The sequence below is a fragment of the Polistes dominula genome, unplaced genomic scaffold (assembly GCF_049000335.1).
Source record: "Polistes dominula isolate Pdom_NZ unplaced genomic scaffold, Pdom_raw_medaka contig_74, whole genome shotgun sequence".
Lineage (NCBI taxonomy): Eukaryota > Metazoa > Arthropoda > Insecta > Hymenoptera > Vespidae > Polistes > Polistes dominula.
The window spans coordinates 1,483,531-1,500,967 of NW_028300953.1; the positions used below are offsets into that span (position 1 = coordinate 1,483,531).

The window sequence follows — 17,437 nt, forward strand, 5'->3', positions numbered from 1 at the left end:
CAAGTCAAATTTTTATCTGTTCGTGAAAAAACACATAACCTAGATATTATATTTAATATTTAAATATTTTTCAAAAATTATTTTATTTTATATAATATGTTAATAACTATTTAATACGTTTTCTCTCTTATATATAATAAAATAAACAAGTTATGAGTATTATTATTATTTTAGCGATCAAAACCGATTACAAGTCTACTACTCAAGTCAAATTTTTATTTGTTTATGAAAAGAAACATAACCTAGATATTATATTTAATATTTAATTATTTTATTTTATATAATATGTTAATAACTATTTAATACGTCTTCTTTTTTATATTAATTAATATTCAAACAAGGTATCATTATTATTATTATTTTACAGATAAAAACCGATTACAAGTCTACTACTGAAGTCAAATTTTTATTTGTTCGTGAAAAGAAACATAACCTAGATATTATATTTAATATTTCAATATTTTTCAACGATTAATATATATTTAATATTATTCAAATGTCATATTTTTATTTATTCACACCAAAAAAAAACATAACCTACAAATTAGATTTAAATATTTCAATATATTTCACCAATTATTATATTTTATATAATTTTCTCCTTCACAACTTAACACGTTTTCTCTTTTATGTTAAATAATATTCAAACAACTTATGATTATTATTATTATTATTATTATTATTCTGATCAAAATCTATTACAAGTCGACTAACCAATTAAATTTTGATTACATATCGTTGCGAAAAATGGAGACATTAAATGTCAATTATTTAATGAACTGTAATAAAGATAGTGCCTGACGATTATTATTATTATTATTATGTTTTTTAATCTAATCTACGTGCACACGTGTGTATGGTGTATCTGTGCAAGAAGAATATTTTTTTTTTTTTGATGAAATGATTATCACGTATCACGCATTTAAAAGTATTAGCCTAATTTTAGTTTCCGAGTTAGGAAGAGGGAAGGTTGGGACTTACGTCATAGAATAACACGCACGAGAGTCCCTCGACGATAACGATTCGCATAAATCGAAACTAACAAGTAGAACACTACTACTATTACCGAGCAGGTTACCTTTTTTTTTATTAGCATATTAATTAGGATCGATCGAAGGAATTTCTAACGCTCTTTATATATGGTCATGGATGTTAGGAATAGAATAGAATAAAATGGAATAACAAAAAAAGTTTCATTTAATTTCATGACGTTACAAATGAATTTTTTTTGTAATTAATCACGGGTTTTTAACGCTAGGTTTTGATTATGTGTTAAAAAAATATATAATGTATGTTTTGGTAAGTAAATAAAAGAGTTGGAAGATTAATGATGGTATAAGTCAAAAAATATTATTATATTGGGATCTCTAGCACTTGAATACGCTATCTGGTGGCTACATTCAAAATTACAGTAGATAGGTCGAATTGCTACGTCACGTGGGATCTCTAGCAATACGCTATCTGGTAGCTACATTCAAAATTAGAGTAGATAGGTCGAATTGCTACGCCACGCTCCTGCCAGAAATCCCAATATTTAGTGTTTTGAAGAACTGTGTATTTTTGAGGTTATGTTATTTTTGTATTTTATAGTTGCTAGAAGAAGTTCTAATTAAAGGACGAAACGTTGATAATTGAGGTATAAATCAAAGAATATTATTATATATATTTAACGTTTCGAAAAACTATCTATTTTTGAGGTTATGTAATACTTGTAATTTATAGTTGCTGAAGAAGTTCTAATTAAAGTACGAAAGGTTGATTAATAGGATCAAAACAAATAAGTTCTGATCGTTGTTTTTTTTTAACACGTTGACGCCGGCGCCGATTTTCAGTGTCTGCGCTGTGGGACGGCATTCGAATCTAAGATGCGCTTCATCTGGCGGCGCGTGATTTTTGCTTGTTCAAACGTGGACCAAGGTGGACCACCGGTGGTACGCGCCGCCCGATGGGACAGTCAAGCGTGGGCCACCGGTGGTACGCGCTGGCGTGAACGTGTTAAATAATAATTATTGTTAAAAAGCTTTACCTTCTCTGTACGGTAACCCTTTGAGTATGAAGATGATGCTCGCGTGGAAGTTGGACCAAAAGTTCCATACTTCCAGCTAGCATATCAGCTGGTGTGTCCTCGGTTACTGTAAGAACCATTCCTGATGGTCTCTCCTCTCTGTTGCTTCTGAAAATGAAATAATACAAATTTGTTTATTTAATTTTTTCTTTCTATATTTTTTGGTTTCTTATATCATGGGAACCGGAAAGTATTGTCGTTTATACAAAAATGTCAATTTTTATATATTTAAATGAATAACTGATTAATTTGTTATGGTTCTGATTATTTTTTCTAAAAGAAAAAGAAATAAAATTAGATTAAATTATTAATCAGATTAATTCTGAAAATGATTTTAAAGTTTCCATTATTTAAAACAAAAACAACATAAAATTGCAATGAATTATTCTCCTTTCCCTATTTAAAAACCTCATAAGTTTTATTTCAAAATTTGTAGAAACTTTCGTTTTTTTATTTTTATTTATTTTTTTTTTTATTTATTTCGAACAAATTGTATTCAAATAGTATAAATGAAAATCATTTGATTGATTTTGATCATTTGATTATTTTCAATAATATTACTTCTTCTTCTTCTTCTTCTTTTGTTTTGTTTAAATGAAATGAAATGACTATCGCGAAATGTACGATCGAATTGTAAATCAATATCGATTTCGTAGTTGGTAGTAGTAGTAGTTTGGTTCACCGAGCACGTTGTTGGTCGTGTTGGCATAATTGGTAAAATGATCACGTGCCCGAACGTGAATGCGCGTATTCGTCTCTTGGCATGGCGACGATCGAAGAATCGAAGAATCAAACGATAATCCTTAGAAACGATCAGGAATCTCCCTCGTCGAATAGTGAGGAAAATAAAAAATGTGAATAAAAAAAGGAAAAAAAAGAAAATAAAACAAAAAAAATATGGCACCTCGACGACTAAGAGACGACTGACGACTTAGCGTTCTTCGTCGCGCATTCAAATCACTTCGTCGATAAATTTCCTACGAACGTTTTCAACTTCCTTTTCAAAAAATAAAAACAATAATAATTAAAAGAAGAAAAAGAAGAAGAAGAAAAAGAAGAAGAAAAAGAGAATCAATGATTTATTCTCGTATTAGATAAAAATACAAAACAGAGGAAAAGATATTTCATAAAATAATAATCTTTTAATTATTTAATTATTTTTTGATTATATTCATTTCGAAAGATAATATGAAATTAATTTATTTCCTTTCTTTTTTTTTTTTTTTTTATTGATATATAAATTTTTAGTCAATTCTCAGTGGAGAATTTTTCAATAATTTTTACAAATAAATTATAACTTGATATAAGTTGTTACAAATAATGTATAAGGATTTTTATTATTATTATTATTATTATTTATTAGTATTATATTATTATTATTATTTTATTATTTAACAAAATATATTATTATTTACTATATTATTATTATTATTTAACCAAATATATTATTATTTACTATATTATTATTATTTACGAAAATTTTTAATCCTATATTATATTATTATTATTATATTATTATTATTATTATATTATTATTTAAATAATTATATTATTATTTTCCATATTATTATTATTTAAGAAAATTTATAATCCTATATTTTTATATTATTATTATTATTATTATTATTATTATTATTATTATTATTATTATTATTATTATTATTATTATTATTTAACAAAATATTTATAGAAATAAATAGAAATATAAATTGCAATAGTAGAACTATAAAAAAAAGTAATTTATATTAGTTTTACTTTCGCAATACTTTATTTTACTAATAAACTATTTTACTAATGTTTAGTTAAGTTTATTTTACTAATAAACTATTTTACTAATGTTTAGTTGAGTTTATTTTACAAATAAACTATTGCAATAATAGAACTTTTTTAAATTTACGTACTAAATTAGAATGATCAAATAAATATAAAATTACAACAGTGAATAATATTAAAAATGTTGATTAAGGATAATAATATCACAATGAAAGTAAAGAACGATTGGTGGAATGCATTTTAAACAATAAACAAACATATTCCAGATATTTAGAATTCTAGACTAGTTCTTGCACAATTCTCTCTTTCCTTTCGTATTATCAAAAAAGAAAACTCGACAAAACTTTCCTGAGAATCTTTCAAGAGGAATACTTGGCGTCTGTATAAAATCCCCTCCTCCTCCTTCTCCTCCTCCTCCTCCTGTTCTTCCTATTCTTTCTAATCTTCTTCTTGTTTAAAGAAATCTAAGCACGATCTAATTTCTATAATTGAACGAGTTTGAGAAAGTTCAAAACGAGATACGTGGATAATCAATTCTGGCAAATATCCAATAACTTTTGAACAAGTGAAATTTCAAATGCCAATTAAATTTTTTATTTAAATAAAAAAAAAACAAAAATATTCCCTAACACACAAAGTTTTTAAAAATGTTTTATTTTGTGGACGTGAAAAATAACTTAATTTAAATTTACATTTAACCCTAGAATTACAAACTTATTTTTTTAACCCCCAAACTACAAACTGGAGTATATATTTACCCCAAAGGGTTGTTTTAGTCCTAAAAACTGTTCTGATAACAATAATCAGACTTTTAAGTATATGAATTTTTGTGTTTTTTTCATGCCAAAGAGAAGAGTGAAGAGCAAATTCAATTTTACTAAAGTTTAATCGGTGAAAGATCGATATTATCACTTACTAACTCAGAAACTTAATTGAAAGTTTATCTGGGGTAGATATTTACCTCAGTTAGTAGTTCTAGGGTTAATTTTATTTCTTTTCTTTTTTTAATCGTTGTTGTCGTTGTCCATATTAACCCATAATCCACTAAAGGACCTTTTTTTGTGACTCATTTTGAAATTTTGTTTAAATTATTACATATTATTTTATCTTAAATTAATTATTAATGATATAAAATAATTTTTATATATTTAAATAAAACAAAACAAAGAAACAATTGTTGCAAAAATAGTTCTATTTGGTTAGGTTATGTTATAAATATCATTATTGGGATTTCTGGCAGGGGCGTGGCGTAATAATTCGACCTATCTACTCTAATTTTGAATGTAGCTACCAGATAGCGTATTTCTAGAGATCCCACGTGGCGTAGCAATTCGACCTATCTACTTTAATTTTGAATTTAATCACCAGATAGCGTATTCAAGTGCTGGAGATCTCACTTAGCGTAGTAATTCGACCTATCTATTCTAATTTTGAATTTAGCCACCAGATAGCGTATTCAAGTGCTACAGATCCCAATACAGTTAATTTAATTTCTATTTTATTTTCGTTGTTATCGTTGTCAACGTGGCAATAAATTTCCATTTAAAAAAAGAAATTCCTCACCATACAAAGTTTTAAAATACATATTTTATTTTGTGGAAGCAAAAAACAACTGAGGTTGATTTTACATTTAATTTTGTTTCTTTTTTTCGTTGTTGTTATCGATATTAGAAATATTTAAAATAAAAATGATACTTGTTAAAATCTTTGATAGTTTATCAATGACGAAAAGAGGACGCTCTTACCGATGGATAATCTCGACCGGTTTTCATTCGAGAGAGGACACGAAACATAGTCCTAAGAAAACGCGTGTACGTCCACGTGATATAAGTTACAAACACCAAGGAGAAAGCATGTCCAAGCTTGACGGGAGTTGTGAAGTCTTTTTAAACTTCTCCTAGAGTTTAAACTACGGGAAACTGATCGAAAGTACGCACGTTTTCTACCACGAGGTATCCCCATACGCGTTACATCTACACACACATCTATATATTTACTTGTACATGTATTTAAAAGTTGCTGCTGCTATTAACTGTTACTTGTATTGCTGCTGTTGCTGCTGCTGCTGCTGTTCATCCGCAAAACATTTCATCGACATGTTGCATCACTTAGACCAACAACTATCCTACAATTTTATTCTAATGTCTATTCATTAATTTGTTTCAATTTTTTGTTCTTTTTGTATTATCTTCTATTCTTATAATCGTAATATATCGTCTATAATTATGAACTACAAAATAATATTGATTAACAAGAATGAATTAAAGAAAATAAACAAACAAATATGTATGCTTTTAGAAAAATAATTATTTTCAAGATTTAGATCATTTTTCTAGTTTGTAGATAATTTTATTCAAAATACTTGTTAGATGATATAACAAAAAACAAAATGATACACAATATAATACAAATATGAGAACAACAAAAAAATATTCTTATGAACAAGGGTTTTTTCTGATAGGACAGAATTTGTTGGTAGAGTCCTAATATTTAGAAAGATTCATTAAAAGTTTGTAGATAATCGATATTCTTGTTAGATGATAATGTGAAACGAGGATCAAGCTGTATATCGAATTATAGGAAATAATCTGATCTTGAAAGTATCGTCGTATCTCTATCGTATATCGAAGTATCGGAATATCTTGTTACAGAGTTCAATCTTGAATCGTAAGAGAAGTTAGTTGGGTTTTTAATTTCCAATTTTTTTCCCCCTGTCTAACAACAAATTCAAGATAAAAATATGAGAAGAAGAAGAAGAAGAAGATTATCGAATACTTGGAAATAATTGATGGGAATTTGTCGAAACTAGGTTGTTTCCGTGTTTTTATCCGATCGTGTAAAATAGACACTACGTTTAAATGTCCCGCTAAGAAAAGTGGATCGTTCTTCAGTTATTATACAGTCATTTCTTTTTTTTCCCCCCCCCCCGTTGTTTTTATCTTACGTTTGTTTTACTTGTGAGATAAAACTCACTCATCACGTTGTATTATTTGTATTGTTACTTTATTATTATGTTATACTAGTTTGTGTCCCGTCACACGTTACTGTGGCTCATGTGAGTCAAAATAAAGGTTAGGTTATGTTCAAATGTTTCGCACATTCACCGAAATCTATGACCAACAAATGGCACTGGACTTATCTGTATCTTTTTTTTATTTTTGAAGTGAAAACTTCTTTAGAATGGGAGTGATTTGAAAAAAGCGATCAAAAATCCATGGTAACGGTGTAACGAAACGATGAAACGGTTACGTTACTAAAAAGAGAAAACGAGACTAGCATATACACATCTATAGAATTTAGTCTAAGAGAGAATGAGATAGAAGACAGTATGCATTTGTTTCTTATTATCTCGGTCTCCTCTTTATGCGGTCCTTCGTAGTCCCCACTCCTGGCCACTAAGTGTTGTATACGTGTGTGTATGTGTGCGACTGCATACTACGAAACTTAACATATTTAAAAATATAAGTTAGTTCTTAGACTGGCCGCTAGACTATCAATAAAATACTCAAGAATATACTCGTGAAACGGAAGAATGTGAAACCGATGAAACAAAAATAATCAATTAATTAATAAAATTCAATATATAATTTAATTCTATATATTAATTAATTAATTAATAAAATTCTATAGATAAAAATTCAGTGTCACAATATGTTTGTCCACTAATAATTCCGAGACTACTCAACTTATCTGAAATTAATTTTATTTCACGTGATTTTTTCCAACTTAGCACATAGCACAATTTTTATCGCGATTTTTTTTTAATTATTATTTATTACTAATTTAAAGATTTTTGTTTAGAGGTTATCTAGGTTCTGTAAGGTTCTTTCAATAGATGGCGCTGTATTATAATTCAATTGTTTCGATATATTCACGTCTCGAAGCTTGGTTTTCTTTGAAGGTTTCATTTTATAATGAAAATAAATTTTCCAAATGATTTAATTTAACATAGTTAATAATTAATTTAATTAGAGTAAATAAATTATTAATAATAATTAAATTATATTATATATATTAAATTAAATTAAAAGTAATTCAATTGATTTTATACATTTCATTAAATAATAAACGACACTACTGTTCTTTTATTATTTTTTTTTTTTTCAAATGAGTATATAATTAAATATGGGATTTTTCAAGTAAGGAAAAGAAAAAAGAAGAAAACGATATAAAAGAATCCGGTAAAATTTCAATCGAATCAGAATTTCGTAATCGATTCGACGAAAGTCCTAGCTGTTGCTGCAGTTTCTTTTTTCTCATTTATGTTTCTTCTTCTTCTTCTTCTTCTTCACCGATTGGGACGACGACTAAGACGACGACGACGACGTGTTACATAAGATTTTATGTTAGAGAGACGGCTAACGCGTATATATATATATATATATACAACTTAGTATTGCACAAGTTAAACGTTAGAGTGAAACGTTAAATAAAAAAAAAGAGAATAAAACTTGTCGTTGTATGTATAACCCAACTTCACACACACGTTTCACTAAAACAGATCCATTTATATATATATTTTTTTTATTAATTATTTAGCGACACTTATAGGACAAATTACCAGAAGTAAAAATATAATTGGCGTTAAATGAAATATGTCGACTATAAATGATAAAAAATAATCAAAAAAAGAGAAATTAATTTCATTAAAATCACACGAGTATTTCTTTTTACCAAATCGTATTTGTATAATTAAAAAAAAAAAAAGAAAAAGAAACTGTGGAAACGTTTCTCAGAGTTCTCAGAAAAATTTCAGCTTTCACTTGGTGCCGGAAAACGAAGAATCAAATACTAAGACGACGACGTAACTTATATAGCAAATCTTCAAACTTGCCTGTGAATATTCTCTTATAGTTACGCAATATGCCAACACATTATTATCAACGTTTAAAAAAATAACATCGTATGTTTTTCCGGTCTTAAGATCAATACAAAAAATATTTAACTAATCGAAAGTCAAAAAAATAAGAAAGAAAAACATTGAGCAAGGGGTGAAAGCAACAAAGTGAAAGAATGAAAGAAAACATTATCTTTGATGTGTAATATATACTCGTAACATACATCAGGTGTGAGAACAGGTATTACATTAAAGTAACATAAGTGAACTGAAGTCATTTTGATTTAGTTACTATTATAATCATAATAATAGTACACATATAGAAAAATTCAGTGTTATATTGTTCGTTTCCAATGAAGTTTGCAATGAAGTTTTGAATGAAGTTTGCAATAAAGTTTCCAATGAAGTTTACAATGAGGTTTGCAATGAAGTTTGCAACAAAGTTTCCAATGAAGTTTACAATGAGGTTTGCAATGAGGTTTGCAATGAAGTTTGCAACGAAGTTTCCAATGAAGTTTGAAACTACTGAACCGAATTTAATGAAATTTTTTTTATTTTGTATTAATGATTTAAGGATTTATTAGGTTAGGATAATTTAAGGTTATCTAGGATAATTTTTATTGCAATTATATTTGTTATTTTTTATTACTAATTTAAGTTTATATATTATTTATAGGTTATCTAGGTCTTTAGGTTCTGTGAGTTTTTCAATAGATGGTGTTGTATTACAATTCAATTTTTTCAGGTTTTTTTTCAGATTTTCATATGACATAACTAATCTTACTTTTTATATTTTTTCGTGTATTATTATTTTATGTATTCCATTGTTATTGTGGTTGTTATAATTTACTAAATATAATTTAAAATTGTATTAAATCAATGTTCAATAGATGGCGTTGTACTATAATTCAATTATTTCAATTTATATGCAACACAATCTTACTTTGATTTAGAAATTATTTGATTACACAAATTATTAGTAGATATTAATTCAAATATATTAAATATAGTTTAGAATTATATTCAATCAACGTTCAATAGATGGCACTGTATTACAATTCAATTTTTTCAGGTTTTTTTTCAGATTTTCATATGACATAACTAATCTTACTTTTTCTATTTTTTTGTGTATTATTATTTTATGTATTCTATTGTTATTGTGGTTGTTATAATTTACTAAATATAATTTAGAATTATATTAAATCAACGTTCAATAGATGGAGTTGTATTACAATTCAATTATTTCAATTTATATGCAACACAACCTTACTTTGATTTAGAAATTATTTGATTATAGAAATTATTAGTAGATATTAATTCAAATATATTAAATATAGTTTAGAATTATATTCAATCAACGTTCAATAGATGGCACTGTATTACAATTCAATTTTTTCAGGTTTTTTTTCAGATTTTCATATGACATAACTAATCTTACTTTTTCTATTTTTTTTGTATTATTATTTTATGTATTCTATTGTTATTGTGGTTGTTATAATTTACTAAATATAATTTAAAATTGTATTAAATCAATGTTCAATAGATGGCGTTGTACTATAATTCAATTATTTCAATTTATATGCAACACAATCTTACTTTGATTTAGAAATTATTTGATTACAGAAATTATTAGTAGATATTAATTCGAATGTATTAAATATAGTTTAGAATTATATTCAATCAACGTTCAATAGATGGCACTGTATTACAATTCAATTTTTTCAGGTTTTTTTTCAGATTTTCATATGACATAACTAATCTTACTTTTTCTATTTTTTTGTGTATTATTATTTTATGTATTCTATTGTTATTGTGGTTGTTATAATTTACTAAATATAATTTAAAATTGTATTAAATCAACGTTCAATAGATGGCGTTGTACTACAATTCAATTATTTCAATTAACATGTAACATAGCCTCACTTTTTCTATTTTTGCGTGCACTATTATTTTATGTATTCCATTGTAATTGTGGTTATTACGATTTACTAAATATAATTTAGAATTATATTAAATCAATGCTTTATAACTAAAACCACAGCAATGTTATCTTAATATATATATATATATGTATGTATAGAAATGAGATAAAAGTAGAATGAATCGAATGTGTTTTATGGTATAGATAGTCGATGATATCTAACCATAAGTATAAGTCTGTTGCACATTGTAACATAAGTGAGCGAATGCAAGAAGCAAGATCGAGCTCAGGAGGGCAACGTACCAAGTGGCCTTGCTCGCGACCTCCTCGCAGCCTCCTCCGAGAGAGGAAATAAGAAAAAGATAGATAGAAAAAAGATTAGAAAGAAAAACGGATAGAACAAGTGAGTGATAAAGAGAAAATACACGCGCACACATACTCACACACATACGCACACACGCACTTGGTTATTCTAGAAAAATAAGAGTTGCAAAGTCTGATGTGCAGTTTACTAACGAAACAAACAAGACATTGCAATTAGTTGAACAATTAAAAGTTGCTAATGTTTTCTAAAAAAAAGTCTTTTACACTTGGCCATCTTTCTCTCGATCACGATGATGACAACTATGAACGATGACGATTAGTTGAAGAAGGATGACGGCCTTGAAAGAAAATAAAAAAAGAAGAAGATGAAGAAAAAAAGTTTCCAAGTAGATTGGAAGAGTGTCTTGTCTCTTCGAGAGAAATAACACAACTCATGGCATGATCGAGGGGCGGGGGTGGCAAGGGGGGGAAGGTTTGACTCCGGTTTTACTCTTGTGAGAAATCCAATCGTTTGTTTCGTCGTCGTCGTCGTCGTCGTCTCCTCGTCTCGGGCTTTGTAAACGACGAACGTCGAATGATCAGAGAGAGAGAGAGAGAGAGACTCTCGTTCCACTTTCTCTTTAATTAACCGGATTGCTATGGGCAACGAGCTGATTCCTTTTTCTTCTTTTTATTTTCTTTTTGTTTTTTGTTTTTGTTTTTTTTCTACTTTTTCGACACGCGAAACTACCAAACCTGAGGAGACAACTATACTTATTTGACTCTGAAGAATTTATCATTGGAATTTGACTAATCGAAAACATGGATTATTTTTTTTTTATATTTTAGTTTTGTTAGTTCGTTTAATAGTTCAAGTCTAAGACGGTGTTGATTTCAGTCAGCACGTGGTATTGGGTTTGAAACGTGATGTCAATTAAAATTCATGAGATAACTATACTGTAATTGAGGTTAACTGATTATTTCGGTGTATTTGATATTAAATTTAGTATTGAAATTGATATTTTTTTATATAATAATAAATAGAAGAATCGGAATATTGATGATCGAGGTATGAATAGAAAATTATTATTATATATTCAGCGTTTTAAAGAAGTATGTATTTTTGAGGTTATGTAATACTTGCATTTTATAGTTGCTAGAAGAAGTCTTAATAAAAAGATGAACATTGATGATCAAGGTATAAATAAAAATATTATTATTATTATATATTTAGTGTTTTAAAGAAGTATCTATTTTTGAGGTTATGTAATACTTGTATTCAAACAAATATGTTCTGATTCTTTTTTTTTACCTGTCCAACTTTTTTATGATACAAAGTTTTTATATATTTTATTTTGTAAAGGTGGAAAACAAATAATTGATTGATATTTTTGTTTGTTTATCAAGGCGTTCGATAATTGTGCGAAAGATGTGAATTAAAATCATTAAAATTAATAAAAAAAGTATTTAGAAAAATAATTGATTATAAATAATTTAATAAATATTTATAAAATAATATGATAAATTATTATATAATATATAATATATAAAAATATGTAATAAATTAAAAACACACTGAATTAAATGCTACATGTAATATGAAAGAAGAAACAACAATTATATATTTCAACTAGGGAATATAAAAAATTACTAGAAGAGATTAGTTCAAGTATAAAATTAAAATTTGATTGGTAGATTAGATCTTTTAGAACAATACGACTAATAGAAAATTAGTTTTTAAAATACAGAAAGAGATAAGAACACACATAACTGCGAGTATTGCATTAGTACAATGAAAAACAGATTTTTAATATGAATTAAATCTTTCAATTTTGTTTTCATACTTCAATCTCATATTTAATTACTAGTCTTTTGTTAATTGATATTTTTCCTACTTTTTCATAAAACTTTTTCATTTTAATTACACAATAAAAAATTCATTTTATAATCTTTCCTTTTGAAAACAGTGTTAATGTTTTACACATTGTTTATAAAACTCAGATTTTTTTTAATAAATTAATTGAACGATATATTTTTTATTTTTTTGACTATACAACACTTTAAAATATTTTGTTGATTATTGTTTAAATTAATAATAAGATACGATATACGATCTTAGTTCGCGAAATAAAATTTCATGTCAATTTTCGTGTCACATTCCTCGACAGTATTCTCGTTCCTCGATTATGCAATACTTCTTTGCAAATAACGCACGTTCGTGGGAGTCGCAACTAGCGTACCAAGTAACCAACTTATGTATTTTTAATAGTTCATAAACATATATACTATTCTTCTCATCGTGAAAAGATCATCCATCAGTTTTGTTGTTGCTTCTTTTAAATGTCTAAAACTTCAATATTGTACAATAATCAAAATTATTATACAATATTTTATATATTATCATATAAATATATAAATTTTATATAATATATCAATATATATATAAATAATACAATATATCTTAATCTATATAAATTACGTGTCACGTTGTTTGTCGGCAATGGACTCCTAAATTACTGAACCGATTTTAATCAAATTTTGCACACGGTGTGCAATTTCATCCAACTTAAAAGATAGAATAGTTTATATTAATATATATAAATTACGTGTCACGTTGTTTGTCGGCAATAGACTCCTAAATAACTGAACAGATTTTAATAAAATTTTGCACACTGTGTGAAGTTTCATCCAACTTAAAAGATAGGATAGTTTATATCTCAATTTTTAATCGCAATATTATTTGTTTATTAACAAAGAGTCATGATTATCTCTGTTAGTTCGATAAGATTCTAACAGATGGCGGTTTTGGTTGTAGTTTATGGTTGTAGGTTTTACAGTTCAATAAACTTTATTTTAAAAAAGTAAACCATTGAAATGAATTTTTGTATATTTTTGTCTTGTTAATATTTATGACAAATGTTAAATGTTACACGTGATATATAAGATTGTAATTTAGAAATATATATATATATAGAAATGAATTTTAATCGTTCACCGATTGGCTAATATTTTGTCGATTAAATGGGTGAAATCAAAGAAGTATTACCAAAATACAAATACGACGTTTAACCTTTCTCGCTTCGTTGATTATTTTTAAGGACCGGTTTTGAAAACCATATGTGTTTTACTTTCTGATATTTGTTACTTTCGCTGAGAACTTTGCCGTGTAATACAATCTTCACGTATTTTTTTTTTTTTTGGCAAAATTCAAATTTTGAAAATCGAGGATGAACTTTTACTAAAAAGAAGAAAAAAAAACAGAAAAGAAAAAAGTGAACAGTGTCTTCGAATTTGGAGACAGAAGTTCATTCGCCAAATCTACAGAATTTAAAAGTAAAAAAGAAGTTGATAATTTGGAACAAAATTTGTTTATTCATTTCTTATGGTGTGAAATAATTTATGCATAAAATGTTACACACCTTTGATTTTGCAATAGTTAATTAAAATCGAATGATATTGATTAAAATTATTTTGTTTTTTTTCTACAAATTTGTTAATTAATATTAATAACAAATATTAAGAAGAAATAAAGAATAATTAATTATTCTATTAACAAATAATTATATTTTTATTATTATAATTATTTAATATTATAAATATATTATTTTAATTTTTTTAATTTAATTGTATACTTATTTATTATTTATTATTTATTTTTATATTTTGTATTATTTTATTTCATTTATATTTAATTTTATATTTATTTATTATTTATAATTATTTCTATATTTAATATTATTTTATTTTATTTATATTTAATATAATGATTATATTATTTAATTTAATTTATTATATTTAATTTTATATTTAATATAATTTTATTTAATTTATATTTATTTTATATTTATTTTTATATTTAATATAATTTTATTTTATTTATATATTTAATTTTATATTTATTTTTACATTGAATATTATTTTATTTTATTTATATATTTAATTTTATATTTATTTTTACATTGAATATAATTTTATTTTATTTATATATTTAATTTTATATTTATTTTTATATTTATTATATAATTTTATTTTATTTATATATTTAATTTTATATTTATTTTTACATTTAATATTATTTTCTTTTATTTATATTTAATATTACAATGAAATAATATAAATAAATTAATAATTAATTTATTATTATCAATAAACTCTGTCAATATAAAATAAATCTACCAACCGATAAGAAACTTGTTAAAGAAATTAATTTTACAATATGAAATGTTAAGTATCAATTAAATACACTTTGTCTGTAAAAATTAAAAAAAAAAAAACAAAAAAACAAAAGAAGAATGAAATGTTAAGAGTTTAATTGTTTCCATTCTTAAATGATTTGTCGTTGACTCGATTGAAATAATAATAAAGGTGTGTGTGTGTGTATGTTTGTATGAGATAGACGATCAACGAAGATGATGATCCAAGGATTCCAATATTAGCTTATTATTTATGTCTTTATTCTAGTGGAATTATTTTTCAAGTGGAATAAAACCGCGAAGGAAGTCAAGATTGCATCACGAAGATTATTGCATCCGTCGTCGTCGTCGTTTCCACAACCTTGCAATGTCGTCGCCTTGTCCTTTCTTTTTCTAGAAAATGTCGAATGAGACAAAGACTTAAACGCAACAGGTAATAATCTTCATTCCTTTTCTTCGATCTTCAATCTTCAAGTAAAAAAAAAAAAAAAAAAAAAAAGAGAGACAATAAACGAAACAAAACGAAACTGAAATAAATCAAAGAACAAAAAATTGGTTGAAATTTAAAAAAGAAAAATTTTGTTATAATTTATTTTTAATATAAATAGGTTAATTTTAATATTTTTTTTTTTGTTAATATATATTATTATAAATTATATTTAATTAATATATAAATTAATATATATATATATATATATATATATATATATATATATATATATATATATATATAAAATAAAATAATTAATAATTAATTAAATAATATATATATTTATATTTTATTTATATTATTTATTATTATAATTATATTATTTTATTTTTTATATTTAATTTTTATATTTAATTATTATTTATATTTATTTTTATATATTTTATATTATTTTACTTTATTTTATTTACATTTAATATTTTATATTTATTAATTATATTAAAAATAATATATTTATATAATTTATATATAAAATATTTTGATATTTAAATCATTTATCTTACGCAATTTGATTTATCTATTTTACTTGAACTTCCTTTTTATTTTATTTCATTTTACTTCATTTTATTTTATTTATTTTTTTATTTATTTTTTATTTAAATCTACAAACTTGTATTTTTACGTAACTGACAAGTGTCACTTCTTCTCTTTCTACTCCTTCATTCTAAGTTTTCTTTCCTTTTTTTTTCTTTATTATCCATCACCTAACCTATAAGTTGTTTTTTTTCTTTCTTTTTCCTTTTTTGTTTTTATCTTCTCATAAATATTTGCAATTATTATTTTATCGATGTGGTTATATAATAAAAATTTATTATTCATTATCTATTGAAAGATATTTTTCTTTTTTTTTTTTTTTTTATATAGTTGTACAATATTATCACGGAACGCGGAAGATTTAACCTATTAAATGTTAAACACATTTTCCATCATCAACTTTGATAGTTTCGATTATATTTTGACATTAAAATTTGAGAATATACTCGTAAAACTTTCAATAAATTATTTAAAATACGTTGTATTAGAAAATTTAACTACTTTTTGTTTTGTTTGTTTATAGGATCGTTAAATAATCGTACAAAAATGTACGAACAGTGATGACAATAATAAGTTTTACGCATTAGACGTGTATATTCGTCGTGAGACAAAATCTTCTCACTAAATGACGAGTATACTCGTCAAACTTTCAGTAAATTACTTAAAATACGTTGTATTGAAAAATTTAACTACTTTTTGTTTTGTTTTTTTATAGGATCGTTAAATAATCGTAAAAAAAATGTACGAACAGTGATGACAATAATAAGTTTTACGCATTAGACGTGTATATTCGTCGTGAGACAAAATCTTCTCACTAAATGACGAGTATACTCGTCAAACTTTCAATTAACTGCTTAAAAATACGTTGTATTGGAAAATTTAACTACTTTTTGTTTTGTTTTTCATAGGATCGTTAAATAATCGTAAAAAAAATGTACGAACAGTGACGACAATAATAAGTTTTACGCATTAGACGTGTATATTCGTCGTGAGACAAAATCTACTCACTAAATGACGAGTATACTCGTCAAACTTGCAGTAAATTACTTAAAATACGTTGTATTGGAAAATTTAACTACTTTTTGTTTTGTTTTTCATAGGATCGTTAAATAATCGTACAAAAATGTACGAACAGTGATGACAATAATAAGTTTTACGCATTAGACGTGTATATTCGTCGTGAGACAAAATCTACTCACTAAATGACGAGTATACTCGTCAAACTTGCAGTAAATTACTTAAAATACGTTGTATTAGAAAATTTAACTACTTTTTATTTTGTTTTTCATAGGATCGTTAAAAATTCGTACAAAAATGTACG

General features: G+C 25.2%; 1 protein-coding gene across 1 annotated transcript in view; it reads right to left on the minus strand.

The window, feature by feature from the left end:
- Window positions 1-17,437, minus strand: part of LOC107064400 (uncharacterized) — a 93,212-nt gene that overhangs the window by 20,331 nt on the left and 55,444 nt on the right. The window contains 1 exon segment of the mRNA XM_089172494.1: window positions 2,027-2,173. Within this exon segment, the coding sequence (XP_089028620.1) occupies window positions 2,027-2,173 (147 nt within the window).